The 25,224-nt window shown below is 40.2% G+C and overlaps 6 protein-coding genes across 25 annotated transcripts in view; 3 read left to right on the forward strand and 3 right to left on the reverse strand.

Moving 5' to 3' along the window:
* Window positions 1–1,162: 1,162 nt before the first annotated feature.
* LOC128252868 (protein bunched, class 2/F/G isoform) lies at window positions 1,163–4,572 on the reverse strand. Of its 3 annotated transcripts, none has more exons than XM_052981021.1 (2): window positions 4,211–4,572; window positions 1,163–2,862 (listed from the first exon to the last, which is right to left on the reverse strand). In XM_052981021.1, exon 2 carries the CDS (start codon window positions 2,316–2,318, stop codon window positions 1,467–1,469), a length of 852 nt encoding a protein of 283 aa, XP_052836981.1. In that variant the 5' UTR covers window positions 2,319–2,862; window positions 4,211–4,572; the 3' UTR covers window positions 1,163–1,466. The 3 variants fall into 3 exon arrangements, with proteins under 3 accessions (XP_052836981.1, XP_052836979.1, XP_052836980.1); XM_052981019.1 differs by having other exon boundaries at window positions 3,842–4,572; XM_052981020.1 differs by having other exon boundaries at window positions 1,163–2,856; window positions 3,838–4,572.
* A 1,634-nt stretch (window positions 4,573–6,206) lies between these two features.
* LOC128252873 (vasotab) lies at window positions 6,207–7,467 on the forward strand. 2 transcript variants are annotated; one of them, XM_052981027.1, is made up of 4 exons: window positions 6,207–6,366; window positions 6,755–6,946; window positions 7,004–7,087; window positions 7,179–7,467. In XM_052981027.1, exons 1-3 carry the CDS (start codon window positions 6,339–6,341, stop codon window positions 7,060–7,062), a joined length of 279 nt encoding a protein of 92 aa, XP_052836987.1. In that variant the 5' UTR covers window positions 6,207–6,338; the 3' UTR covers window positions 7,063–7,087; window positions 7,179–7,467. The 2 variants fall into 2 exon arrangements, with proteins under 2 accessions (XP_052836987.1, XP_052836986.1); XM_052981026.1 differs by lacking the exon at window positions 7,179–7,467 and having other exon boundaries at window positions 7,004–7,150.
* Window positions 7,192–8,649, reverse strand: LOC128252871 (iron-sulfur cluster assembly scaffold protein IscU). 3 transcript variants are annotated; one of them, XR_008267349.1, is made up of 4 exons: window positions 8,348–8,566; window positions 7,725–8,173; window positions 7,635–7,672; window positions 7,192–7,332 (listed from the first exon to the last, which is right to left on the reverse strand). XR_008267349.1 is itself a non-coding variant. In XM_052981025.1 (3 exons), exons 2-3 carry the CDS (start codon window positions 8,432–8,434, stop codon window positions 7,793–7,795), a joined length of 468 nt encoding a protein of 155 aa, XP_052836985.1. In that variant the 5' UTR covers window positions 8,435–8,453; window positions 8,519–8,649; the 3' UTR covers window positions 7,690–7,792. The 3 variants fall into 3 exon arrangements, 2 of the variants coding, with proteins under 2 accessions (XP_052836985.1, XP_052836984.1); XM_052981025.1 differs by lacking the exons at window positions 7,192–7,332; window positions 7,635–7,672 and having other exon boundaries at window positions 7,690–8,173; window positions 8,348–8,453; window positions 8,519–8,649; XM_052981024.1 differs by lacking the exons at window positions 7,192–7,332; window positions 7,635–7,672 and having other exon boundaries at window positions 7,690–8,173.
* A 162-nt stretch (window positions 8,650–8,811) lies between these two features.
* On the forward strand, window positions 8,812–11,896 carry LOC128252858 (armadillo-like helical domain-containing protein 3). 2 transcript variants are annotated; one of them, XM_052981002.1, is made up of 5 exons: window positions 8,812–9,012; window positions 9,087–9,288; window positions 9,351–9,807; window positions 10,177–11,132; window positions 11,189–11,896. In XM_052981002.1, the coding sequence occupies exons 1-5, from the start codon at window positions 8,959–8,961 to the stop codon at window positions 11,641–11,643; spliced, it is 2,124 nt and encodes a 707-aa protein (XP_052836962.1). In that variant the 5' UTR covers window positions 8,812–8,958; the 3' UTR covers window positions 11,644–11,896. The 2 variants fall into 2 exon arrangements, with proteins under 2 accessions (XP_052836962.1, XP_052836963.1); XM_052981003.1 differs by having other exon boundaries at window positions 9,354–9,807.
* A 135-nt stretch (window positions 11,897–12,031) lies between these two features.
* On the forward strand, window positions 12,032–15,843 carry LOC128252856 (uncharacterized). The gene is made up of 2 exons (XM_052981001.1): window positions 12,032–13,796; window positions 13,855–15,843. Exons 1-2 carry the CDS (start codon window positions 12,296–12,298, stop codon window positions 15,795–15,797), a joined length of 3,444 nt encoding a protein of 1,147 aa, XP_052836961.1. The 5' UTR covers window positions 12,032–12,295; the 3' UTR covers window positions 15,798–15,843.
* A 223-nt stretch (window positions 15,844–16,066) lies between these two features.
* Window positions 16,067–25,224, reverse strand: part of LOC128252853 (tight junction protein ZO-1) — a 90,584-nt gene continuing 81,426 nt past the window's right edge. For 6 of the 14 annotated variants that reach the window (XM_052980982.1, XM_052980984.1, XM_052980985.1 and 3 more), the window contains 9 exons: window positions 24,985–25,218; window positions 23,863–24,452; window positions 23,645–23,793; window positions 23,322–23,421; window positions 22,026–22,266; window positions 21,665–21,959; window positions 21,248–21,380; window positions 17,748–19,933; window positions 16,067–16,961 (listed from right to left, as the gene is read on the reverse strand). In XM_052980982.1, coding sequence (XP_052836942.1) covers window positions 16,738–16,961; window positions 17,748–19,933; window positions 21,248–21,380; window positions 21,665–21,959; window positions 22,026–22,266; window positions 23,322–23,421; window positions 23,645–23,793; window positions 23,863–24,452; window positions 24,985–25,218 — 4,152 coding nt within the window. In that variant the 3' untranslated portion in view covers window positions 16,067–16,737. Of the gene's footprint in view, window positions 16,962–17,747; window positions 19,934–21,148; window positions 21,381–21,664; window positions 21,960–22,025; window positions 22,267–22,493; window positions 23,089–23,321; window positions 23,422–23,644; window positions 23,794–23,862; window positions 24,453–24,984; window positions 25,219–25,224 lie in introns of those variants that run through there. The other 8 variants (XM_052980990.1, XM_052980996.1, XM_052980995.1 and 5 more) reach the window with 5 other exon arrangements.

Below are 25,224 nucleotides of genomic sequence, written 5' to 3' on the forward strand. Positions count from 1 at the left end.
CTTACGCCGATAGCGCGCTACCACATTTTACAAGTGCTGATCGATCTCTTATTCTTATTGTTTATCGATTTATCGTTTTTAGAAAATTTTATTTGAACATTTTAGCGTTGTTCCCTTCTATGTACAATTCAAGAATGTTTAAATTAGAATTTTTTTAAAGCCATTTCGCAATTACAGATTAAGAATAATTACACATGTACGCATATGTAGCTCAGTATTTTTGGGCAATTGCTTCTCTCGCGCGACGTAAAACTAAAAGTAATGGAAGTATCTAGGTAGGTCAAAATTACAATACAATAGTGGATTCTTTTATCTTAAGGTAGAGGAGAGTTGTAGATGTTGTTTTTAGGCAAGTTGAATGCATTTTGCGCTGCGGCTCTGCTGCTGCTCTGCTGCGGCGGCTGCGTTGAGTTTTCGTCGTTGAGTTTTTGTTTGAATTAGTCTTTGTGATTTGGTGGGTATACGATTTATAGTAGTTGTATTATTATTATTAGTTATTAGGTATTATTGTGTCTCTTGAATATACTCTGTTAGCTTTTGCTGCCCTCTGCATTAATTCTTTATCAACATTTAAGGTACGTTGCACATTTTGTCCGCTTTTCGGGGGATAAACATAAACTGTACGTTATGCTGCGCTTCTAGCGTCCATTTTTGAATTACTCATAAATATTATTATATTTATAATTTTACTTATTAATTAATTTTCAAGTCTATTTGCGTATCACGTTTAAAACAATGTTCAGTTGTGAAGTATCCGTTGTTAGACATATAAAGTTCTCCTTCCTCTTCTCGACTTTCCTCCTTTGTCCTCGTTCCATCTGGGTTTTCGTAATTTTAGCCAGGCTTCCATGGGTTGTTGTACTGGTTGCAGTTTGTCGATTGGCTTTTTCTATAAAGTTTGCGCATTGAAGTTGACAGTGGTGGAGATTAATGGGGTTCTATATAGCGGGGAATTTTGCATCTTTTTTGCTGTGTGTTTATTTGTTCTCTTTGTCGTTGTTGATGTTGTTTTATCGGTCGGTTGTGTGAGGACAGTTGTTTGTGTATTTGTATTTTGTTTACTTTCATTTTTCCTTGAAACAGGTTTTTTGCTTTTCTTTAATAGCTTCTCAAATTGGTTTTATTGTTTCATGATACACACTTGAGATCACAAACATTACTCTTGTATTTTTTTTTTTTGTTTAAAAAAGTTCAATTTTTCAGTTGAAATGTTTTCGCTTTTTTTTAAAGGTTTTTTTCATTTTGCATTTTTTCTTTTATCTTTTTGTTAATTTTTTTGTTTGTTTTATGTTCATTTCGATTTTTTTTGCAACTCATTGACGGGTTCGGGGTCCACCGGGTATTCAGGCCATTCAAGTCGGTCCTCCGGATCCATCTTCAGATCCAGCTCTAGATCCAGATCCAGCTCCAGATCCTCCAGTTCCTGCTTCGCTGCTCCAGACACAGATCCTCCAGCACCAGGGGTGTTACGACTGCACATTGAGCAGTAGCTTCAGGTTGTGCGTGTCGAAGTCATCGAGGAGGTTCCGCTTGGAGCGGCCCGTCTGCATGGGCACCTGGAACTTGGGCATCGACGGCATCGCCAGGGGGTACTTCCCCTCCGACATGGAAAGCGTCCAGTGCTGGGGCGGCTTGGGCAGCGCTGTTGGAGCAGGTGCATCGAAGCACTTGCTGCCCGCGAAATGCGTCAGTGCGGTGGGTATGAGTGGGTGCTGCTGCTGCTGCATCTGCATCTGCTGGGGCGAAATCTTTCCGCCCAGCGGCGGGCTCTTCCTCTGCTTGCGAGCCGATCCTCCTCCGATTCCCGGTGAGAAGCCTCCACCCAAAATGGTGGCCGGTGATTGCCGCACTTGCATCGCTCCCTGGGGCGAACGTCCTCCGCCGTTTCGCCGGTTGTTGTTGGCAAAGAAGAAGCCGCCGCCTCCAGTGGATCCTTGCTGCTGCGGCGACTGGCGCTGCTGCTGATGCCTGCCCTTGGATCCGGTGGACTGGGATTGGGACTGGAGTTGGCGCTGCCTCTGGTTGGGGGGCGTGGCCAGGGAAGATAGACCCAGGCCCTGATTCGTGGGCGAAGAGCTCAGGAAGTGGGCGTTATTTGTACTGCTGGCAATACTGTTGGAATGTGCAGTTACCAAGGGCGTTGCTGGTGCGGATGCGGATACGGATGTGGGGGACACGGGTGCGGATGTGGGCGAGGGGGTGGATGAGTTGGATGCGGAGGTCGCTGATGCTGCTCCCTTTTTTAATCGTATGGACTTGGTGGCCGATGCGGTTGTCATTCTGATGTTGTTCCTAACGCTATTGTGCGAGTATGTCATAGTAATTTCGACGCTTTTCGATCTCTGGATCTCTCTTCTCTTCTATCTTCTCTCTTCTCTTCCTGGATCACTTTTCTCTTATTAAAATTTCTGCTGTTTTGCCTTTTTGTTTTTGGTTATTTCGCTAAATTAATGCTTAACGTTAAATATCACACGCACTTAAATCAATTCTTTATAAATCGAAACCAAACTCCTTCTGCTGCTATTAAGATGTTGTTCTAGCTGCGGCCGCTCTATTTTCTTTGGTTGCTGATAATCAAATCGCCGAAGATGCCCTCCTCCAAAACTATAATGAAATCGGCGAGCAAAGGGCGACGGGCGGCTGAGCACGTAGCTGCTTTTCCACTCCAGGGGTCTCGCTCGTATGTACAGCTGCTGTTTACTTTACTTTATTTAGTATAACTTGTAACGTTATGTATTGTTTATCAGTCTGTTGATTTATCTCTTTTACTCTGGTTAAGCTATCCTTAGCTATAATTTCGCAAACTCTTCTCGGTTCTCCGCTGATTCAACTGCTGCTGTTGCATTCCAAGCTGTGCTGATCCTGTTTTTTGGTAAGAAAAGGAGAAAAGCAAAGGAAACCATTGAGCATTTGATGCGAGGTATTTGGAAAAAGTTTATTAAGAAACTTTAAGTAAAATAAGTTGTTTATTTTTAAAATTGACATTATTGTGTATTAAAATTTACTTAAAAAATACATTTGTTTTTATACTTCTTTTACGCAAAGCTAAAACTGCAGAATATATATATTTATTCTTGTCTATAAAAAATAACCCTAACAAGGAATAAGCCTTTGGAAACTATGAATAAATTATTACGGAGGCAAATTATGCTGTTGGTTGAAAGAAATGTTGTTTGTTGATATAAACATGTATGAAGCGTCATGGAATAAATAGTCCATCGGGGGTTAAAAATGTCACTAAATTTTTATAAAAGGATTTGTAAAAGAAAAGGTAAAATTATTCCATTAAGAGCAACGTGGAATTGAATAAAAATCACCATGAAGGGTTAAAATGTCATTATTTTAATTTTCAAAGGGATTTGTTAAAGAAAATGTAAAAATATACCCTTTTGTATAACTGAAGCATAGAAACAAAGATAAAACCTGAAACGTTGAATATAAAAACTACAAACGTAACTGCCAGTACAGTACAGGGGTACACATTTTGCAAAAGAAACCCTTTTGAAAACAACAACAAAAGAAGCCTAGCAGTTATATTATGCTGACCGCATCTGTATGTATAATAAGAAACGGGAAACCCAAAAAGGGGAAATAAGAAATGGACATGTAACGACTCGGTTTCCAGGTAGCAACAACCTGTAACGTAGTGCTAACGACGTAACGGCTGCATTATCGTGCCCGTGTGTGCTATTTACGTCAACAAAAGGTATTTGTTTGGCTATTCTCGCATTCTGGGGACGTCAGAGGGACATATGTATATATGTACATACAGTCTGCGAGAATACCTGAATTAATGAATCAACACACAAACGTAGCGATAACCAACACACTTGCGACTTACTTTTTTGCCGTAGACCTTCTCACACCAACGAGTGTGCGTGTGTGTGTGTGTCGCAGTTTTCTCAGCCACTTCGTTATACAGATTCCGATATTTCGACAAGCGTTATATACAAAATGGGTTGAGTTTTGGTTAAAAGTTGCCTTGGTTTTGTTGATTCACTTTAAAATGTTGCGGAAATTGGTTTGTTTTGCGTTTTTTCTTGGTTTTTCGGACTTTAGATGGGGTTTACTATGTGTATGTGTTCGCAGTTGTGTATATATAGATGTGTGTATGTGTATTGTAAAATCACTTTCAAAATGGCGACGGGCTGGCTTCGTATTTTTATTTATATATAAATGTAATTCCGCTTAAAGCTTTCTCTTCACTTACAGACAAAGGCTCAAAAAAATCACACTTTCAACTGATTCTGATTCGGATTTTGTTAAACTCTTATGTACACCACCGTCTATTGCGCAGCGTTTATTTCGATTTTCCGTTATTTCGCTCGCCAAGTACTCCGTTTTGTGTGCGGGTAGCCTCACTCGTTGTACTTCGACGCGTATTAAAATATTAAACGTTACACAAATATTTGATTTATATCACTTAACTTAAAACATTTACAATATGCGTTACATATATATTTTATTTTTGTAGCAGAAATTTTAATCGATATCTATCTTCTTCGCTTATTTTTATTCTTTGCGCATCGGTACGCTATCCTCGAATTTTCCACCATGACTCACACATACAGACGACCGTGCGGGCTTATATATGGGCCGACGCACATATTATACATATATATATTGTTTTCGGAGCAGCCCTGGGTTAGAAACTCGGATGAAATAGCCGTGACACGACACCAACTAGCATAAATGTTAAGTGGCAACGTTATAACCATGGAAATGTTAAGTTACCTGCTTTCGATTGCTACCTACTAGAGTTGTCGCATCTGCTGTTTTGAAAATCCTATGAGCGCGGCCATTTGAAAATGGGTAATAAAAAACATCTGCTCGTACCTACTGTAAACCCATTTGCTCAAAATCAGTTCGTTTTTAAGACCTCTTTGGGATGGGTAGGCTTTTTAGTTTAAAAATATCAAATTGTGTGACGAAAAATGATTAATCATTTTGGCCAAGTGTCATCCCTTTTTTAATTTGCTTTTTCGGCACGCTTCAACATGTCAGACTAGACAAAAAGCCACAAGACTTTAAAGAAATACAATTTGATAATACAATTTCAGAAAAATAATGCAGTTTTGGGTCACTTTTCTGCAGTCATTTTTCGGAAATTAAGGAAGGGGTTACATCATCAAAATATCAAGAAATCAACCCGAATTTACAAACCAAGATTTAAAAAATAAATAATTAAAAGTGAACGTTAACTGAATGTTAATTTGATCCGCAGATGCATCACGTTTTTTTGAAGCCACGTCTACAATCTAAAATTGAGCTAATTAAAGTTTGTCAACTTCCCCATTTTGGGGATAATATCTTAATTTTAATGGTTGACTCAAATTGAATTCAACGCCTCTGCAATTTTGTTGTCATAAGGTTAAAGTTGCGTTACGGTTACACAATCTTTGGTGCACTGAAAACATTTGAATTTCCATTTAAAAGATTTTTATTTAAAAAAATGTTAATGTTATAAATGCTTAAAATTATATTGTACTAAGTATCAATCTGATGCGTGTTAAAATATCAATAAAGTACATACTATATATATATATATATATATATATATATATGTAAATATATATATCGTTTCATATATAGGTATTTACAACATTATTCTTTTATAAATTAAGAAAATTATATATATATATATATCGTTTCATATATAGGTATTTACAACATTATTCTTCTATAAATTAAGAAAATTATTTTTACGATTTGAAAACATAGCCAAATTATTACCAAAATAAGTCTCTGTGCTGTTAAAACGCATTTAAATGGTCCCCCATTGCAGATTCATCAGGATGTTATTCGCCCCGCAAAGTGGATAAATAAAATAAAATAATGAGAACCGCTTTCAACCGGCGACGCGTGTCACTCAAACACTGCCCATGCTCAGATCCAGCCTGATCAAACCCATTATCTATCCAAATTGCTGTCCGGCGGAGGCACTGCCTCCACAGCATCATCATTATCATCACGTTGACCCGCCATTGTTATCCCGCTAGCTTGATACTCATATGAACAAGTGCACTTTATGTTTACTCGGCGTTTTTTAATACTCATCAGTCCGCGATTGTGTGGGTTGAGGTGAGAGATATATGTATGTACGATTCCTATCATATTTGTGTCGTCGGTCCATCTACATATACATTCTGTGGCTGTAGCTGTAGCTGTTTCTGTACTGGTTTTCTATTGTTCATGAGCCGGGCTTTCTATATAAAGGTGATCAATCTCGTAGTCTAAAATTCAGTTCACTTCTAACGCGACTCGAAGCCGGTTTTTGCGAAAATCAAACAGTTTTTATTCTATTTGTGATTTCGTGGAAATTTCGATTGTTATTCAAAATGCGTTTCGCTCTGTTTGCTTTCCTAGGTAAATACCCAACTACGTGTATAAAAAAATTATAAAAGGTGTACTGAAGGTATCGAAACAAAACGATTAAACGATTTTTATAAATCAAAACAAACTGTTTACTTCGGTAGATCTGATAACAATAAAATGTAATGGTATATTTTTAAATTAATAATACGCATTAAGAAAAAAATTATCTCACATTCACAATTATATGAAGCAATCAAAAAATATTTAATTGCTTCCAAAAATTGGTGATGTAATTTTGTTTTTGTTATATTTTCGAAATATAGTTCAAGGTATAAATTGATGTAGCAAGCAACTCTATATTTTTATTTTAATAGCATTAAAGACCGTAAAAATCTCCATAGTCTTTTGCTAATAAATAATATTTAAATAAATTATTTAGCTGTGTGCCTGTTGGCATTCGTTCTGGCCACTCCGGCCAAGGACACCAAAAAGCCGGCAACTTGCCAGCGAGCCTGCGGCGAAGTCTACGATCCTGTTTGTGCCAAGGCAAAGAACAGCAGCAAGGAGCGACTCATCACTTTTGGCAGCCCATGCGTCATGTCCAACTACAACTGCCAGCATGCCGACGATCGTAAGACATCCTTCATCAAATCCCTTAGGAAAATAATGCTATTTAAATCATTTACAGCATTCGAGCAGAAGTCCAAGGGCGAGTGCGGCGGCGGAGTGAGCGTTCGTCTCTCTTAAGAAGCAAAACATTTACCAGCAACTCGTAATTACAATTGAACATCTTTTACTAATGGTGCAATAAAATATTTATGTATTTTTATTCCAACGGGAACGTTTTATTTCTCTTCGAACAGAAAATTTAAATAGCTCTCGGGACTACATAGAATTCCCCATTAAAATACACACGTGAACATGCATTCATACAAGATCAGTTCCAGCTATCCGTCAGTATCAATGAATGTCGAATCCTATACTCCCTGTGCACTTATCAGCAGTCACGCGGCCAATCTGCAGTCAGAAAAGAGCATTAATCGGCTAGCAAGAGTGTTTAAAGTGCAGTAGAAGTGGGTTAAGAGAAAACACAATTAAGAAATAACATTATTGTATGTGCACAACATATAGAGCAACAAGTTTTGATTAACGATATCAGATTTATTATAAGATTTCTAAAAAACATTATTTCAATTTAAAGCTTACTAATAAAATACCAATCAATTGCTGCAAGAAAGAAGAATTGAGTTCATAAGTAGGATAAGTAGTTTCTCTTAACCAATATCCACTGTACTTGTACTGACATCCACTTGACTCACCACTCTCAGAGCTCTAGCGAATAATCGCATACTACGACCTAATGCCAAGTATCTATATAGTATATGGTATTGTATTGTATTGTAGATTACTTATAGTTGTGTTTTTAGTAGTTGTTCGGAGATACGCTCCACTACATTCACAGATTCCGTACAGCCCCTCAGTTCGTCGCCTCCTTCTTCTGCTGCTTGACCTTGTAGTCCGCCAGGGCGGCCTTGATGGCATCTTCGGCCAACATCGAGCAGTGCAACTTAACGGGCGGCAGACGCAGCTCCTTGGCGATGTCTGTGTTCTTCAGTTTGCCGGCCTCATCGATGGACTTTCCCTTCACCCACTCGGTGGCCAGGGAACTGCTGGCGATGGCCGACCCACACCCGAAGGTCTTGAACTTGGCATCCACAATCTTGCCGTTCTCGTCCACCTTGATCTGCAGTTTCATTACATCGCCGCAGGCGGGTGCTCCGACGAGACCAGTGCCCACGGTGACATCCTTCTTGTCCAGCGAGCCCACGTTGCGCGGGTTTTCGTAGTGTTCAACGACCTGTCAACAGAAAGCGGTTAGTCAGTTGGGGGTTCCATATTTAATCTCCCTTATCAATTTGCGTGCCGCCTGAAACGCTGTCTATCAGAACGACAACAAAGTCGGCTACAATCTATACTATATAGCTTCTAGACATTACGAAAGAACTTTCCGCGCGGCAATTGGGAAACTTACATTTTCGTGATATAATGCCACGGGCACGCTCTGCACACGCTTCAACTGCGATCGCAGCAACCGGGAGGAGTTTCGCACCAGAGACATCTTGAACCAGTAATTGTCACTTAAATAAATCAATAAATATACCAATTGTTGTGAAATTCGAAGGAAACGGAAAAAAACACGGACCGGACTACTGCGTGTTAAACACAGCTGATGGAAAGTGTGACCGTCTTCTGCTGATGTGAAAATGCCAATATATATTGATGCCGTTAGATAGTTTCATTGCCAGTTCCAATTCAAAAGTAATTATATTTTTCTCATGACTAAAATAAAGAACTTAAAAATATATTTAAATATATAATATGACCGACCAAAATTGGTTTAAATACTTGTTTTAAAAACAACCTGAAGATAATTTGAAATTTCGTAGAGAGTAAAGCTTAGAGCTGGCAAATGCAGTATGACCGTTTGGCTGGTATTTCCGTTAGTTCACACCTGCGGCCACACCCTAATCACCAAGTTAAATATTGTCCACTATTTTTTGCCAACTTTTCTGAATTTTTTATACTAGCAGACTATGAGTTTCTGAAACAAATTCCTTAGATCAATAATATCCACATCCAGCCATGACCTCACGCAAGCGAAGTGGCAGCGGTTCCACCAAGAGGCCCAAGGAGAAGGTTTGTCCAGTGGACTTTGCGAACTCCGCCCTCGGCGAATCGTGAATTGCATGTCTAATTGGATCCCATTGCAGGTGGTCTACATATACGAACTGCTGTGCCGGGGCGAGGATCCCAGCAGCGAGAGTCCGGAGTTCTGGAACGAGTTCTTCCTGCTGCAGCCGAACTTCGAGGCGCTGGAGAATGAGATCGGAAAGCTTAACAGCGACCAGCTGCAGCTGGTCAAGCCGAATCTGAACACCCTCTTCCAGAGGTGCATCGAAATGCTGGACACGGGTAGACCAGTTAGACCCCAAATTGTATACCGCAAGCCACCTATATTCCTTGATTCCCCCCAGAAGATCATCCCAAGCGCCTGTGCAATAGCCTGCAAACGTTGTGCTCCCTGTTCTACGGGATCTTCAAGAAATCGAACGCGGAGCCCACGCTCAACATCCTCAACGAGATCTTCGGCCACGAGAAGATGGACGAGTGGCTGAAGCTGATGATGCAGTACTGCAATCGCATACTATTGGGCGATGTGCCCGAGAACGCCCGCTTCATGTGCCTGAAACTTCTGCAGGTCTTGGTCACGGGCACAGATAACGTGAACCAGAACGCCCTCTTCGAGCACCTGATGATGCACAGCATGTTCGACGCCTTCGTCCGGTTACTTAGCGATCCCTCGTTTCGCACCCAGCACGGACATGACATTGTAATTCTGCTTACCATCCTGGTTAACTACCGCAAGCACGAGGCGACCAATCCCTACGTGGTACAGCTCTCCATACTCGCCGATGAGCTGGCTCTGAACGGGTAAGTAGATCTTATCGATGTCCACACGGCTTCCAATGGGAATCTCCGTTATCGCCTTACAAAATACTGTAAAAACTCTGTTTATATGGCATTAAATATTTAAATAATTGTATAAACAGAGCCAAAATATCAGATGATATTTGAAATAGTAAAATAACTTAACTTTTAATGTTAATGTTATTGACTTTTTATATTAGGTCACATTTATTATTTTAAAAACCAGGGCAAAAAATAAATAAAAAACTGATTCATTGAATCACCAACTTTATTTATTTGGCAGCTGCTGCTGGCTGACGTCATTGAATAGATAACTTGCCACGCGCTCCCATATCTTAATTCAATAGTAATCAAACCTTGTGATAATTCCAGCTATGGCCAAATGATATCGCAGTCGCTCATTGACTTCTGCCGCCAGTACATCCAGAGCCTCAACAATGTGCAATCCTCGTCCTGGTTTTCATCGCTCTCGAACATTGTGGGGAACATGTTTGTGTCGGATGAAGGATGCGAGCGGGTGCAGCAAATCAAGGCCAACAATGGCCTTCTGCTTGCCCTCTACGAGGCAGTGCACCTGAACAGGAACTTCATCACGACGCTGGCTCACACGCAGGCGGAGTCCAGTGCCCCGCCCTCGCCCAGTAACACGTTGAGCCTGGCCCAACCAGTGCCGGACTTAACCAATGCTCCTATCATCGACATTACTCAATATCCCACCAATCTCCTGGTGGCCGTCTTTCAGTACTGCTCCATCGTGATGCAGGACAACAAAAACGAGTCGAGCATTGCCAACCTGAAGCTGTGCTTTCTCATCCTCACCTGCATTTCGGAGGATCAGTACGCCAACTCCATGATGCACGACAGCAATCTCACCTTCAAGGTTATGCTGCATCGGGCGCAGATGCGTCATCGCAAGTTGAATGTGGATCGGGTGGGCAAATCGCAGCCATTGGCTGCCACTCTTCTGGATCTCCTAGTGGAGTTTATTGTGTCCCACTTGATGAAGAAGTTTCCCATGGAGCTGTATCTGCTGTGCATTGGCGTTATCCATCGAATTCTGTGTTACCAGAAGAGGTGTCGAGTGCGCCTGAACTATCCGTGGAAGGAGCTGTGGTCGGCACTGATTGGCCTGCTGCGGTTTCTGGTCAACCAGGAACAGACGCTGGTCAAGAAGTGTAACATATTCCATTTGTCGCTGCAGGTGGTGAATATATTCAATCTATTCATTACGTACGGCGACACTTTCCTGGCCACCACAAACAGCTATGATGAGCTGTACTACGAACTGAACCGCGAGGAGAAGGTCTTTACGGAAATACATGCAATGGGTAGGGGTTTTAAGGAAATCTTTTTATGAAAACCAAAGTAATTCTTTAAATTTCAGTTCTGCGCTACACAACCATGCCGGAGTGCGAGTACAAAGACGACGTCATCAAACTACTGAACGCCCTGGTCAATATATTGGCCATTGTAAAGCACTTCCAGAACAAGATCAAGGAATGGCTGGCGGAGCAAGGTCTTTCCACGCCCACGGAGGAGCAAATACTCGATGTGGTGCGCAAGAACTACGACCTCACGTTGAAACTGCAGGACTCCCTAGACCAGTACGAACGTTACGCGGAAACGCCGCTGCACACAAACTTCTTTAAGTTGATGGTGCGCGATGTTGTCAACGACACGCGAAAACACATCTACGGGTATGTGAAGGAGGCCGTGTCCGTCATCCCCGACCAGGAGGTGCTCCTCACCACCTCGATGACATCCGGCTCGGCGGGAACAACGAATGCGGCGACCCCTACAACAGCAGTGCCAGAAGCAAAAGCCACGCCTGCCACGTAATGAGTGGACCTCGACAGACTATCAGACTGTGTAATTGTTTCTTTTAGTTTTGCTTAGTTTTGTAATTGTATTTTAAATAATCAAATCTCTAGAAGCGTAAACTCGATGTAATCTTTAAGATTTAAAGTGCTTTGCAAGTCTTTGTTAGCTTTTGTTGTGAAGCAGTGCACTTAAAGCATATACATACATATACTCTATGCAAGTTTTTTACATACGTATACAAAATATATTGCGTGTATATATAATTATGTAATGCTGGGACATTCGGGATATAACATTTTACTGAGTTGAACTTTATTGGCTACTTTGTATCTTGTTTTTTATCTTGTTTCAACGTATCCTTTATAAATATCATCAAACTCAAAACGCAATTGTACACAGCAAATGGAATTTATCTATGAGCCTTATCTTTTACCTACAGAAATTGTGTGTGGCAGGTCAATATAGGACTAAGAAAGGATCAAAAAGGACTTGCACAAAATTTTGTGTGTATCTCCTAAAAAGTGAAGTGTAGATCAGGTACCTAAACATCTATAAGAATAGATCTGTTTGAAAAATGAATCTTAGTCCGGTTTAAGCTGTCACAGTGGTAATACGAAGAGATAGTGTTCAAGCTATACAGAAAAATAGGAAATTACTTAAGTAACACAAAATGGAAACTGTAATAAATTGTGATTTCTGCCTCGAGAACTTCAGCTTTAAGGAATTCGAAGCTCATTACGAATACTGTGTGAAAAATCTTAATGCATTTGAGGCTATTATGAACAAAACTGATACCAACCAAAGAAAACGACCACTCAAATCGCGTGACAATCAACAAGATGTCAGAGAGAAAAAACGTAAGAAATCTTGTAATCCTGGCATTTGGCAGAAAAAGTGCTTTGAATGCGGCGCATTTTATCTTGTGAAAATGGAAATAGAGCATATTGCAACAGAAAGACACAGATATGCAGCAGCTATGAATATAAAACAAAATGAGAAAATCGTTCCAATTTCAATAAAGTCCCATTTTCCTATAAAATCATATCGAGTTTATCCCAATGATAGTAAGCCTGACATACATCAATTAAGCAATCAATGCAACGATAATATTCTTAACATTTTATATTATTGCCTGAGCGAATACAGATCCATCAAGTTTCAGTTGAGGGCATTTGGAGTGTACGTTGATGAATACGATGAAATCATACCCTTGAAAACGATGAAGCCTTTCGTAACACCATATAAGCCTATATACGAAATTGATTCTGTAGTCGAGGAATTTTCTGATGCGTTGGATTACCTTATAACTTCAAGCCTTAAATTCCATCATCACGACCACAATTTGTCGAAAAAACATTTTCAATACTTTGAGATCACAGCAATAAAATTGGAACATATTCAGGCAGCTGGGTATATTCCTGCCCCTGACAAAATAAAGAGTCGAAACGCATTAATTAATGTTAGAAACATTGATAATTACTGTTTCAAGTGGAGTATTTTGGCATATTTGGGCTATGTCAAACATGAAACATTAATTTTCGAAACCGCTGCAAAGCGAAAATATGACAGAGAGAAATTAAGAAATCCTTCACATTATAAAGTTTTGGATATTTCCGGAGACATAATTGATTACGATGGGATATCACTCGATTTCTCTGGTATAAAGTTTCCAATAAACATAGAAGGTATTAAACGATTTGAAAAAAATAACACAGAATTCAGCGTCAATGTCTACGAAGTTGATGACGATGAAAAGAATGTTGTTGGACCGACAATTAGAACGAAGGAAAAGCGAACGCGTCATGTCAACTTGTTAGCAATAAATAATAAAGACAAGCAAATAATGCATTACGCGTATATTACAAGCATGGGGAAACTATGCTTTTCACAGCACTCGAAATCCAAGGCTGCCGCTGATTTTTGTGAAAATTGTCTTCAATTTTATAACCGAAAAACCAATAAACACAATTGTGGAGAGGAACCGGTTCGATACCCCTTGCCAAATACCACTCTCTGTTTTAAGTCGCATTCAAAAAGCATATCTCCGCCGGTTGTAATTTATGCAGATATAGAGTCTTCCTTGGAGTCTAAGTCCTCAGAGGCCTGGGCTGCCGCATTTTATATTGTTCATCAATATAACCCAAATTTAAACGAAATGGTGATTCATGAAGGTAAATATTAAATAACTATTAATGACTGTTATAACTAAAGTTGTTCTTTTTTTAATAGGTTCTGATTGCATAAGGAATTTCTGCAAAACACTTAAACAAAAATTAGTTATTCTTTACAACCAATACTGGAAGGTTTCAAAACCGCCAAATTACAACCTGGATATCTATGATGAGTTTTCGCAGGACTTTGGCCAATGTTGTGTCTGCGAGGAGGATATTGACACATGCTCTCTGAATAAGTGCCTTAATCAATTTACTGGAGAGTATATAGGCCCTGTCCATAGTGATTGCAAGCCAAAATATAAGTTAACTAATCCCTTTTTCCCAGTAGTTTTCCACAATTTAACGAGATTTGATACAAATTTATTATTTAGTGAATTGGGAAAGTATGTTAAACCAATTCCTGGCCGCCAAGAGTTGTACACAATGTTTTCTCAGCATTATCAGGTTAATGTATATGATAGGTTTCAAATTAAGTTTATGGACTCAAACAATTTTTTAAATTATAACTTAGAAGAGCTTGTTAGCTATATGGACAAGGGAGACTTAAAAAATTTAAAAATGCAATTTCCAGGCGAACAATTTGATGTGATGTCGCAGGAAAAGATGTTACGTAAAAACTTTTTAGAATGTTTTGATCAACTTAACGAAACACGATTACCCAAAAATCATTTCTTCTTTAATTATGCTGATCGGGTATGGGATATTTTCGGTTGTAATAGAATTGGAGATTACCTAAAATCATATTTTGAAAGGGATGTCATTCTTTTGGCAGATGTTTTTGAACACTTTAGGCGCACTTGCCTAAAAATATATAAATTAGACCCAATTAATTATCCTACAGCTTCTTCAATGTCATGGGATGCGATGCTGAAAGTCACCAAAGTAAGTTTAGATTTAATTAGTGATCCCGACATGTATAATTTCCTAAAAAGTGCAGTGCGTGGCGGACTGGTTCAATGCAACCAAGAGAGTGCAAAGGCAAATAATAAATACATGGATAATTTTGATTCCAAGAAGCCTATAAATTACTTGGCCAGTTTTGAGGCCAACAATTTAAGCGAATGGGCAATGAGTCAGCCGCTACCATTTTCTAATTTTGCGTTTTTAAAAGATTCCGAAATTGAAATGCTTGATTTTAAAACACAAACTGCAGATGGAGATGTAGGGTACATTTTAGAAGTAGACGTCAAATATCCAAACCATCTTGAGAGGAGGCACAGTGGTATGCCTTTCTGCCCTGAATACGAAATTATTCCAGGTGGAAGACATAAGAAACTGACAGCTTCCTGCACAGATAGAAAAAAGTATATTATTCATTTGAAGCACCTTCAATTATGCCTACAGAACGGACTGGTCGTAACAAAGATACACCGCGTGATGACTTTTAATCAATCCTGCTGGTTAAAACCATATATTGACTTAAATATAGAGCACAAGAAATTAGCTAAAAATAAGTTTGAATGGCAGTTTTTTAAACTTATGAATGAGGTTATCGTTGGAAAGTCATTGGAAAATGTTGAAAAACGTCGTGACGTGGCCTTGTTAACCCATTATCAATCGAAACAAAATTCTCCAGGGTTTCGACAACGAGTTGCTAATAATAATTTTCGTGGTGTTGAGGTTTTTAGCAATAATCTAGCTGCGATCGAGTCAACAAAGACTAATGTTATTTATGACAGGCCAATATATATTGGATTTAGCGTCTTCGAAATGTCAAAATGGTTTATGTACGAACATTATTATAATTTTCTTTCTGTCAAATGTCGCTCGGCAAAAATAATATTTATACGTAACAACTTATTGGTTGCATCGTTAAAAGAAGATTATGACAAATTAATTAATGAAAACCCTCAGCGTTATCATGAATATAAAAATTTAAGTTTATTTGAAAATTATCATAATATTAATAATAATTTAATGCAAGAAGTAGATTTAATGAAAACATTTAAAGGAAAGCAAAGAAACTATTTAACAGACTATTTTAAGAAACAATTTTAAGAAACTTTTTTAACATGTATTATAAATAAACTGAATTTTATAAAAATTGCAATTATAACAATAGATACATGCGATTAGTAATGAGAGTAATGAGAGTCAATGTGATTATTATGAAAAAACTTAAGGTCAGAACTTTTGGAGCAATAGTTTTTGATTTGAGAATATAAAAAACATGTTAGATATTTACCTTTTTTGAAAACAATAAATGCACTCCCCATTCAACACCTTTTTTGGGACCATTTGGGCAAGAAATAATTTCGACAAAGCAATTATTATTGTTGCTCTTTTATTTATTTCCAAACTTTCCACGTGTGTATAATCTTTAATACAAAAATGCGTATAAATAGTTGTATATTATGATTTTCTTTCCGGTTATACAAGCGCGTGTATAGGCCCTAATTATATCGCTACGATTTATAAATGTGAATGGTATATATATAACTTTTGCATGCAATACTTGCACGCAATTAACAATTTGAATGCAATTGAAATAGATCATGGGTCGAAACAATATGCGAATATCTTATAAAATGTCAAGTAAATATCATTTAAAATGCACTAAAATTATGTAAATATATAAAATACATAGTAATTGGTTGCTTTAAAATATACAAAATAATTATTTTATGAAATTATATTCTAGTCGCTTTATACAAATATCCTTTTGCATTCGATTGATTTATTTCTAGCTCGACATTATAGTTGAAAGGCAGAGCAAAACGATCACTCAAAGGCACAATTAACAGACAATATTGAATTAAATTAATTATATTATAAGCAATGCCTATCTCTACCTCTTTGCTGAGCTCATTTCGCTTGCCCTGGAATTGCGGCCCTATGAATATATATCATATATGTATTAATGGTATTATGGATCTATTTACAAGTGAGTTTATCGTTCGAGTTTACGGGTGAAAGGTAGTGCTGCGAATGTTAATGATTAGAAGTGATCCACCTTGACGGAGACCGTGTGTGCGGCGGCATTGCTGGGCAGATCGATGTTGTCCCACTCGGTGTGCAGGTTCTTCTCGCTATCGGTCGCTTTGAGGGCCAATCCCAGTGATGCAGTTCGTCCGGCACAGTGGGGAATATTGAGTGTAACCGGCACCAGGAACTCAAGGCCCTGAGGCCCACACATGACCAGCGGTGACAGCATTGTCTCACCTGCGATGGCAAATAATTTGATTAGGCGATCTGGTTAATTTCTTGGGGTTTATCAAATGCAATTAGGGTTGTGTGTAATAGAGTGTGAAAATTCGTGTAGGATTAAAGGAAGTGTAAGTGGGCAGAGACATAGACTTAGTTGGCTTGGAAACATAAACAGTTGCATTTGGGAAAGTTTCAATACGTTTGGGTTGAGATAGTTTTTCAAAGTTTAAGAAAGTTGTAATAAAAATTAGGGTTTAAGATACTACAGACATTTTTACGAAATTTTAGAACAATTATTTTTCATTAATCAAATGAGCTGTTTTAGTTTTGTACTCATATTAGATTAAATTAATTAATAAATAATAATAATTGCTTTAAAATCCAATACAAAATCGGAGATAGTTGCTATAAATTTAATGGGTCTCTAGATAATATAACATGCTGAAAAAAGGGTACAGAAAGTATAAATGAAGGTTTTAATAAATGGAAATGAAGTTACATGCAAGAAGCCATAACTACGGGTTAGTATTTTAAACATCAAAGGCTACAATTAAGTATTAAATACAACTAATCACCAGCCACCATTTAGAAAAGCTTAAACACGTAACATAAAACAACTAAATAAAGAAAAAACGAAATAAATGCTGTAATAAAAATCAAAATCAAAGACAGTAGACACGTGTTTTTGGCAAGTGGTTGGTGGTAGTGGCGGTGTTTTTTTTTTTTTTTTTTTTTTTTTGGTGGATGGATTGGATACAATACGGAGTAGAGTGTGTGTTTTGTGTTTAGAGGGGGACCAACCATTTTCCATGTCCAGCGGAGGACCGCCGACGGCTTGTCCCATTCTCGGATCGCTGACGGTGAAGTAGATCTCCTGTCGCACGCCCGGCGGAATTGCTCCGGGTGGAATTTGCAGCGAGACGTGCCACAGTTTGTCCGCCAGAGTGCCACCATTGGAGTCGAAGAATCCCCGGGAAGTGCTGGGTTCACGTGGTAGTGTGGGGAAGGGTCCATTGGCGGGAGCAGGAGCATTATTCACGGGTCCGGCGATGGGCAGTGACATGCTGCTGCTGAACGGAGTACTGGTGGCATTGGGAGGACCCACTGGCAAGCTGGCCTGCGATGTGTACTGGGTTTCGATGGAGGTGCAACTATCGCCGATTGGGGAACTTGGTGGCGGAGCTGTTCGCTTCAGGATATTCGAGATGTGGAAGGGCGCTCTGCCGGATCGCGGTGTTAGGGGCACCAGAGCTGGTGGCGGTGCCAAGGGGGTGACCTGATCTGCTGCCTCAAATACATCATCCGACACATTTTGTGTTTCACTGGCCAGCATTCCCTCATTATGCTGATTGTTTTCAATAGCAGTGGGCTGCTCTGTTTGCTCCGCAGAGCTCGAAAGATCAGCATCATCCTCCTGATCCTGATCCTGTATAGCCTCCTCATCATCATCCACCTCATCCTGAACCAGAGGAGCCCTGGCGGGATTTTCTATCACCGTATCCGAGGATTTTTGCAGATCCGAACGACTTAAAGTCGAGTCCTCCACTTGCTCCTCCGGCTGAGCATTGATCTCCACCTGAATCTGCTCTGTCTTGCCCTCTTTTTCCTTCTTCTCATCGGTTTCATTTTCCCGGGACTGAAGGATACTCTCCTCACGCGTTTCGTAGATGGGCGCCGGTCTGCCCATGTCCCTTTTGGACACATAAATCGGTTCTGCCATGCTGTCCAGAGCTTCGCGCCGCGTCTGATAGATCTGATCCCTGAGCTGAGCTTTGGCCTCCCGCCGACTCTGGTAGATGGCCTCGGGATTCGAGGCCTCCGACTGGCTGCTGCTGCTCTGGGGACTGAACTCCCGCTCCATGTCCCTCTTGCCCTGGCTAATCCTCTCCTGCATTTCGCGTTTCGATTGGTACAGATGATTCCGTTGCATTTCTCGCTGCATTTCACGACGCGATTGGTAGAGGGGTTCCTCCTCGGTTTGCTCATTGGCCGCTCCCGGATAGAATCGCCTGCGGGTCATCACCTCGGAACTGGGCGCCCTTCGCTGATCGGGCAGCATGTAGGCTCCGTTGCGCGTCTGATAGATCTCCTGGGGATCTTGTTCGTAGCCGGGACTTATTATGGGTCTTCTGGGCGGATTTCCAGGATTTCCAGGGGTGTTTCCTCCACGATCCGCTGTGGTAGTGCTGTGTCGTCGCACTATTCTCCTTCCATTTCTGCCACCAGAAGCTGCAGCTGCCTCCGCTTGCCTCCTTTCGAGATCGATGCAGGCTCGATTGGCATAGAGATCGTATTGGTCATAGCCGTAACCATTGTCCTGGGGATGTGGCATTCGGGGCACTGTGTTGCCTATATTGCCATAGATGTCCTCACCCTCCAGATTCTGGTAGGTGCTGTTCATCATCTCCTGCTGCTGTGGGGCATAGTGACCACCTCTTTGGTAGTAGACATCCTGCGGATGGGGCTGCATCATGCCTTGTCCACCATGGGAACGCTCCTCAAAGCCAGCCGGGTAGGTGGGATACTCATCCGGATAGTAAGGTCTTTGCACACCCCTCTCCAACATCGATTGCTGGCGTCGCAAGCCCTTGGGTTTCCTTTCCGGCTCCACCATGCTATTCATCCTTCTCAGTGGCCTAGTACTCTTGAGCAGGGCATTCTTTAAGGCCACCAGTGGACTCTTCAACACTGATTTCTTTTTCTTATGAGGTGGCAGTGGCGGTGGAGCCATTTCCATGCCATGATCATCGTAATACTGCTGCTGCTGGGGATGCTGAGGAGGATATTGCTGACGTGGCTGACTATGTCCCCTAGAGGTGCCATAGTGGCCATAATAATTGGGATCTTGGGCGGGAGGCGGTCGCTCGTGGGGATAACGTGGAGCTGAGCGGGATCGCTGCATGGGATGATGCCCTTGGGCAGGATGCGCGGAAGGCGGTGGCATGGCATAGTAATCATCGTAACGCTCGTCGTACGGCTCCATATCGCTAAAGATTCATTACATTCGGAATTCGGAATTGTTGTGTGTGATTAGCAAGGGTTTTTTTTTTTTTAAAGATTTCGATTGCTGTAATTGTCGGGAAATCAACTCAAGGGATATTTTGTTTAAAGTATTAAAAAATCAAAACCGAATATGTTCACATACAAAGTGTCACAGAAATTTATAGATTTTTGTAAGTTCGTTTAATTTTTTTTTAAATTTAATTGGTAGGACTTTTGCCACATAGTATTTTATGCTTTAGCTTTTCAAATGAGTTGTTTTGACTTTGTTTTCAAATTAATTGCTGAATTTAATTGGAAAGACTTTTATTAGCTTTTTAAAAGAGATATGAAATTGCAATCCTGTGAAATATTGTCTTCAACAGAATCTTTCGCATATAATTATTTAAATGTTAAAGAGTTCCAAATTCAAAAACCCTGACTCAGACGCATTTTATTCCTGCAAAACTTTCGCTAAAGACACACAAGAAGCGCACATATAAAATATATCCATATAATAATATTAAATACTTTGCAAATTAACCAAAACTGTAGAGAAAAATTAATACCAGTTACCATTGTTGTTAGTTATTATTTTATTAAAAAAGTTGAGTTTACCCAAAACCATAGTTAGATTCAAGATTAACTTTTAAATAACCCGAAAAATCAGCTAAAAGCATGATCATAAAATGTATAATTAATAGTACGAGATTGAGTTTAAGAGTAGAGAAATATGGATACGAATCTGTACTGCATAGTAAAATGGCAAGTATAAGTTAACCCGAAAAATGTTTTATTTTCGTTTTCATATTTTATGTGCGAGAAGCGCTCAACTTTTTACAACGTTTTTGGTTTTATTTTTCAAAATTTTGTTAAGCTTTAATTTATGGTTTGGTTAATAATTTTGGTTATTGCAAAATACAATAATTATTAAATTTATGGAATATATGCGATTTGTTTTTCGTTGTTGTGCGTTTTTTCGTGAAATTTTTGCATCGAATAATTTGTAATGACCAGCAACCGTATGAAAGTATGAATAGATTGGCATAATGATTGATTGATTGACTGATTGTTTGGCTGACTGTTTGACTGAATGTTTGAACGAGTATTGTGAAGTACAAAAATGGCATTTAACATGAATATAAAACATTTTTCGTTAACACAAATGTTGAAAGTTGAGGGGGGAATCAAAGAAATGTTTTTCGTGTATGTGTTTTCTTAATTTTTGTTTTTTTTTTTAAGGAATATATCCTTTTGGAGGGACATGGATCTATCAGAGGGGTGACTAAATTGGGGACTACGGGTATCTGACATTGACTTACCTCATGTTGTGATGGTGCCCAGCCGCTGCGCCGATTTGCGGTTTACGATAAAGCTCGAAGGCCGAACCACGCTGCTCCCGACTCCCAGCCAAATCCAAGGCATGACGTTCGGGCGTGTGGGGCGGAAGGTTTCCTATGAATAACATTAGTTTTTTATTAAAGAAATGTTTAAATTATTATACTTAAAAAATCAAGTCAGTCACATGATATGACTAGAACATGATAATTTAGAAACCCTTAACTTTTCTTTTATTCCTATTCCTAGATTTCCAACAAAGATTGAAAACAAAAATCAATCTGTTTTGATTGAGGGACTTCATTGAGTGAAATAAAGCTCTCCTATCATTCTTTCAAAATTGTTAATTTTTTCCTATTTTCGTCCTATCGTTCTTTATAAATATTTTACAGATATCTTACCAATTGGCGGCGGCATGCCGCGATGTGGTGCAATGTAGGGTCCTGTGCCGCTGCCTCCATTGTAATGGTGACTATTGCCATTGTAGCCATTTGCTGGGGGATAGGGTTGGGGAGGTGGTGCCTGTCCATAGTTGCCATTACTGCCTCCGTAGGTGGGCTGCTGCTGCTGCTGCGGCGGCGGTGGTTGCATGTGTCCATTGCTGGGTGAACCAGGGGTAGCCTGCTGACCATAATGATGATGCGAAGGCGTTGGCGGATAGTAGAAGCCATTGGGGGAACGTGGCGAACCAGAGTCCTGCAAGGGGGTTTCAAAAATTAGTTTTTAAGTAGGGGAAATCCATCATCCATAGCTATAACTTACCCCATTCTCCCAAGGAGTGGTGCCACCACTTCCACTGCTGCCACCACTTTGCACCGGTGGCCTATAGTTTTTGGGTTTTGGCGGCGGCACTGGCTTAAACGGTCCACTGCCATTGCTGCTGGGCGTTCCGCTGCCATTCATCTGGTTTTGGCCATTGCTCACATTCGGCGGTGGAACCACTCCGTGTGGCGCCGTCTTCGGCAGCTTGGTGTAATCCGCTTGGGTTACGGAGTTGTTGCGACTGTTTTTTCATGTGGTTGTGGGTTTTTTGGGGTCGAGTGATATGTTTGCAATATGGGTGGTTTTGGGCGTAAGAGTGTGTGGGTTTTTTTGGGACAAACAGTTGATGATGGCGAGCACAAAACATAAGCAAGAAAGAGAAAAAATATTATGTAAATATAAGGACATGTGTGATAGTAATATGATAAATATTTATAGTGCTTAGACGGCATACAAAAAACTGGGTCGTTCAGGTGTGAATATCGTTTATTGCAATTTGGTTTTGGGATTCTCAAAAAAGAGTTTTCTATTTACATGGTTGGATTGGAAATCAAAACAAATTATGAAAAACTTTAGAGGGTGGGGACCAAAGGGCTGAAACCACAACAAAACATAACTTATATAAGACAATTGGCTTAAATTGATTTCTTAATCAAAGGGAATGTTGTTTTATAGTTCAAAAGAACGATTTTCAAACGTAATTTTTTGTTATTTAAATCAAGGATTTGTCTAGTGCTTTTTCGCATTAAAAAATTAGCGTTTAATCTATAAAGTAAGTTCGTTTTTCGATTTCGTTGCTTAGACGAGCGTATCGTAGGCTGAGGCACTGGACAGCAGTGCAGGCGGTGGCAGTGGTGCCATCAGGGCATGCAGACGGGGTGCAGCGATCGGTCGGCGATCGAAACCTCCGGAGGAGAGGCGCAGGAGCTGCTGCTGGGTCAGCTGAAGGCCGCAGGACATGGGTAAGGGCAGTTGCAGGGGCAAGGGCGAGGACGAGGGCGCAGGTGAGAGCGAGTGCATCAAATGCAAGTGCTGCAAATGGGGCGCATGGAGATGATAGCGTCTAATGGACCAGGGACACATATATATATTTTCATTTTATATATTCAGAAAAGATACAAAAAAATATTTACGACACGGTCGACAAATGCATGCGAGTGAGTTGAAAAAAGAACGACGGCGCAGGAGAAAGAGAAAGTAAATAGTTTCATTTTGTTTATTTTTGACTGAGCCACGCGATATGTACAAATTGTGGTGGTTAGCCTAATCAATGGATATGGTTTTTTGTGGTCATACCTGTATTTTCCGTAATCCGTTTTGGTCTCCACCAAAGGCTTACGCGGGCTGTTTTCCAGACCCAGATTGGAAGGACGCTGTGGTGTGCCATTGCGTGGATCTAAAAATATATTTTCATAAGTTATTTATTAAAAAATAATTTTTAAATATTAAGCTACGGTTTTTTTTATTTATTTGCCTTAATAATTCATAGCAAGACAAACTTGGAAACTTTCCTTTCACTGAAGAAGATATTTTTATATTTCCTAACATAAAGTATTAATTTTTGATTTCCTTTAATTTATTATTTTGGCATTATTTAAAGGATTTAAATTATTACTTACCAATATTACGGGACGCATTCATTTCATGATAGTGCGGCCTGCCTGGACTGCTCTGTCGATTTAGATCGTTGGGTCCGCCGAAACTGCGATGATCGTGCGGTGTACGGCCGTAGTCATGCTGCTGACCCACGGGCGGCAAGGGGCGACCACTGAAATAATTTAGAAAATATGTATATAAATAAAATATTTCAACATTAAAATGTTATGAACAAACTTACCTTGCATTTGGCACTGATTTGAGATCGTCGGGCGCATTGGGACCCAGTCGTCCCAGGTTTTGCATGGCCATTTGTGTATTGTTGTACGAATCGTAGCTGGATACACTGTCGTAGGTGGATGCACCTCCTCCTCCCGGTCCATTGGCTTTCAGTTGGGCATTCAAACGAGCCTGCCGCTCCAAGGAGGCATGAGTTTGCTGCTGCTGCTGTTGCTGCTGGCGATCCAGGGATTCAGCTGCTACAGAACCGACCAGAGCATTACGGGTGATGTACTCCGCCTGGACATCGTCCTGCACCACGGCCTTGCCAAATAGCCGCTCTTGGGCACTTCTTCCCAGGGTTCCATTTCGAGATGACGATCCAGAGGTGTTCAGCGGCATATCACCCGGCTTGGACTGGCGATCGATTCGGGGCGGCAGATCGGGGGCATTAATCCCGTACAGGGACTGCGGCCTGACTGCAGCCGGATCTCCTCCTCCTCCGGATTGCTGTGCCTGCGGTGGCACATTGGTGCCGTAGATGCCGTACTTGCTGGAGTCCATGGTCTGGCGGCGATTGGGATTCGCGGGGACACCATGGTCGTAGGGTACCTGCACAGGTGCATTGCAAGGGGCCGTGAGTGGGTGGCGAAATAGATTAGCACACTGGTTAAACTGGTCAACAAAATAAAGATTTTATCTAGGAGCTATTATTGGAAAATTTGGTTTTAAAGGGCTTGTAATCAATTTTTATTAGTGCGTATTATTTTAAATATTTATTTAACTGATGGTATTTTATCAAGTACTTTTGAAGCTGTAGTATTTAGTTTTTTTTTTTTATTTTGAAAAAGAAGGCAAACATTTCAAGAATTAGTAATATTACAAATTTGACATAGTTGCAAAATGCCTTATCGTTTGTTTTTAAGCCTAACTTTTTTTAGACTTTAAAAACCCCTTTTCAAATCTCCAATAATTACTGCAATAACTAAATTTTGTTGACCAATGTTATTATAATGAATTTTATTAGGGCGCTTGAAAACCTCTTTAGTTTTGATATGTTTTTTATTCGTTTTAGTGGAAGCGCATGCTAAGTTTGTTTCTTGGTTTAAGTTTGTTTGGTTTGATTGGTTTTTCGACCTCTTACCGTATATGGAGGTGGTAGTCCTTCACCAATTATGTCTCTATCCCTATCCAAGTTATCCTGATTAGTGGCAATCGATGGATCTGAGCTGGCTTTAACCAACTGCGGCAAATTGCCAAGCGACAATGATGCGGATGGGCCCGGACTCAGTTCCAAATCGGATTCGGGACTTGATGCATACGAGAGTCGGGAGGTGGTCATGGGGAATAGGAAATCGTCGGAAAGGGATTCTACGGGCTGGGG

This window comes from Drosophila gunungcola, chromosome 3R (assembly GCF_025200985.1).
Source record: "Drosophila gunungcola strain Sukarami chromosome 3R, Dgunungcola_SK_2, whole genome shotgun sequence".
Classification (NCBI taxonomy): domain Eukaryota; kingdom Metazoa; phylum Arthropoda; class Insecta; order Diptera; family Drosophilidae; genus Drosophila; species Drosophila gunungcola.

What these genes read in the sequence shown, in the direction of transcription:
- LOC128252871 (XM_052981025.1), bottom strand. Translation starts at nt 8,434, where the DNA reads ATGTCTCTGGTGCGAAACTCCTCCCGGTTGCTGCGATCGCAGTTGAAG. An exon ending in TGGCATTATATCACGAAAAT is followed by an intron (nt 8,174 to 8,347) that starts GTAAGTTTCCCA and finishes TTCTGTTGACAG; the next exon opens with GTCGTTGAACACTACGAAAA.
- LOC128252858 (XM_052981002.1), top strand. Translation starts at nt 8,959, where the DNA reads ATGACCTCACGCAAGCGAAGTGGCAGCGGTTCCACCAAGAGGCCCAAG. An exon ending in CCAAGAGGCCCAAGGAGAAG is followed by an intron (nt 9,013 to 9,086) that starts GTTTGTCCAGTG and finishes ATCCCATTGCAG; the next exon opens with GTGGTCTACATATACGAACT. An exon ending in GATGAGCTGGCTCTGAACGG is followed by an intron (nt 9,808 to 10,176) that starts GTAAGTAGATCT and finishes TGATAATTCCAG; the next exon opens with CTATGGCCAAATGATATCGC.
- LOC128252873 (XM_052981027.1), top strand. Translation starts at nt 6,339, where the DNA reads ATGCGTTTCGCTCTGTTTGCTTTCCTAG. An exon ending in CGCTCTGTTTGCTTTCCTAG is followed by an intron (nt 6,367 to 6,754) that starts GTAAATACCCAA and finishes TAAATTATTTAG; the next exon opens with CTGTGTGCCTGTTGGCATTC. An exon ending in CTGCCAGCATGCCGACGATC is followed by an intron (nt 6,947 to 7,003) that starts GTAAGACATCCT and finishes AATCATTTACAG; the next exon opens with CATTCGAGCAGAAGTCCAAG.
- LOC128252868 (XM_052981021.1), bottom strand. Translation starts at nt 2,318, where the DNA reads ATGACATACTCGCACAATAGCGTTAGGAACAACATCAGAATGACAACC.
- LOC128252856 (XM_052981001.1), top strand. Translation starts at nt 12,296, where the DNA reads ATGGAAACTGTAATAAATTGTGATTTCTGCCTCGAGAACTTCAGCTTT. An exon ending in CGAAATGGTGATTCATGAAG is followed by an intron (nt 13,797 to 13,854) that starts GTAAATATTAAA and finishes TTTTTTTAATAG; the next exon opens with GTTCTGATTGCATAAGGAAT.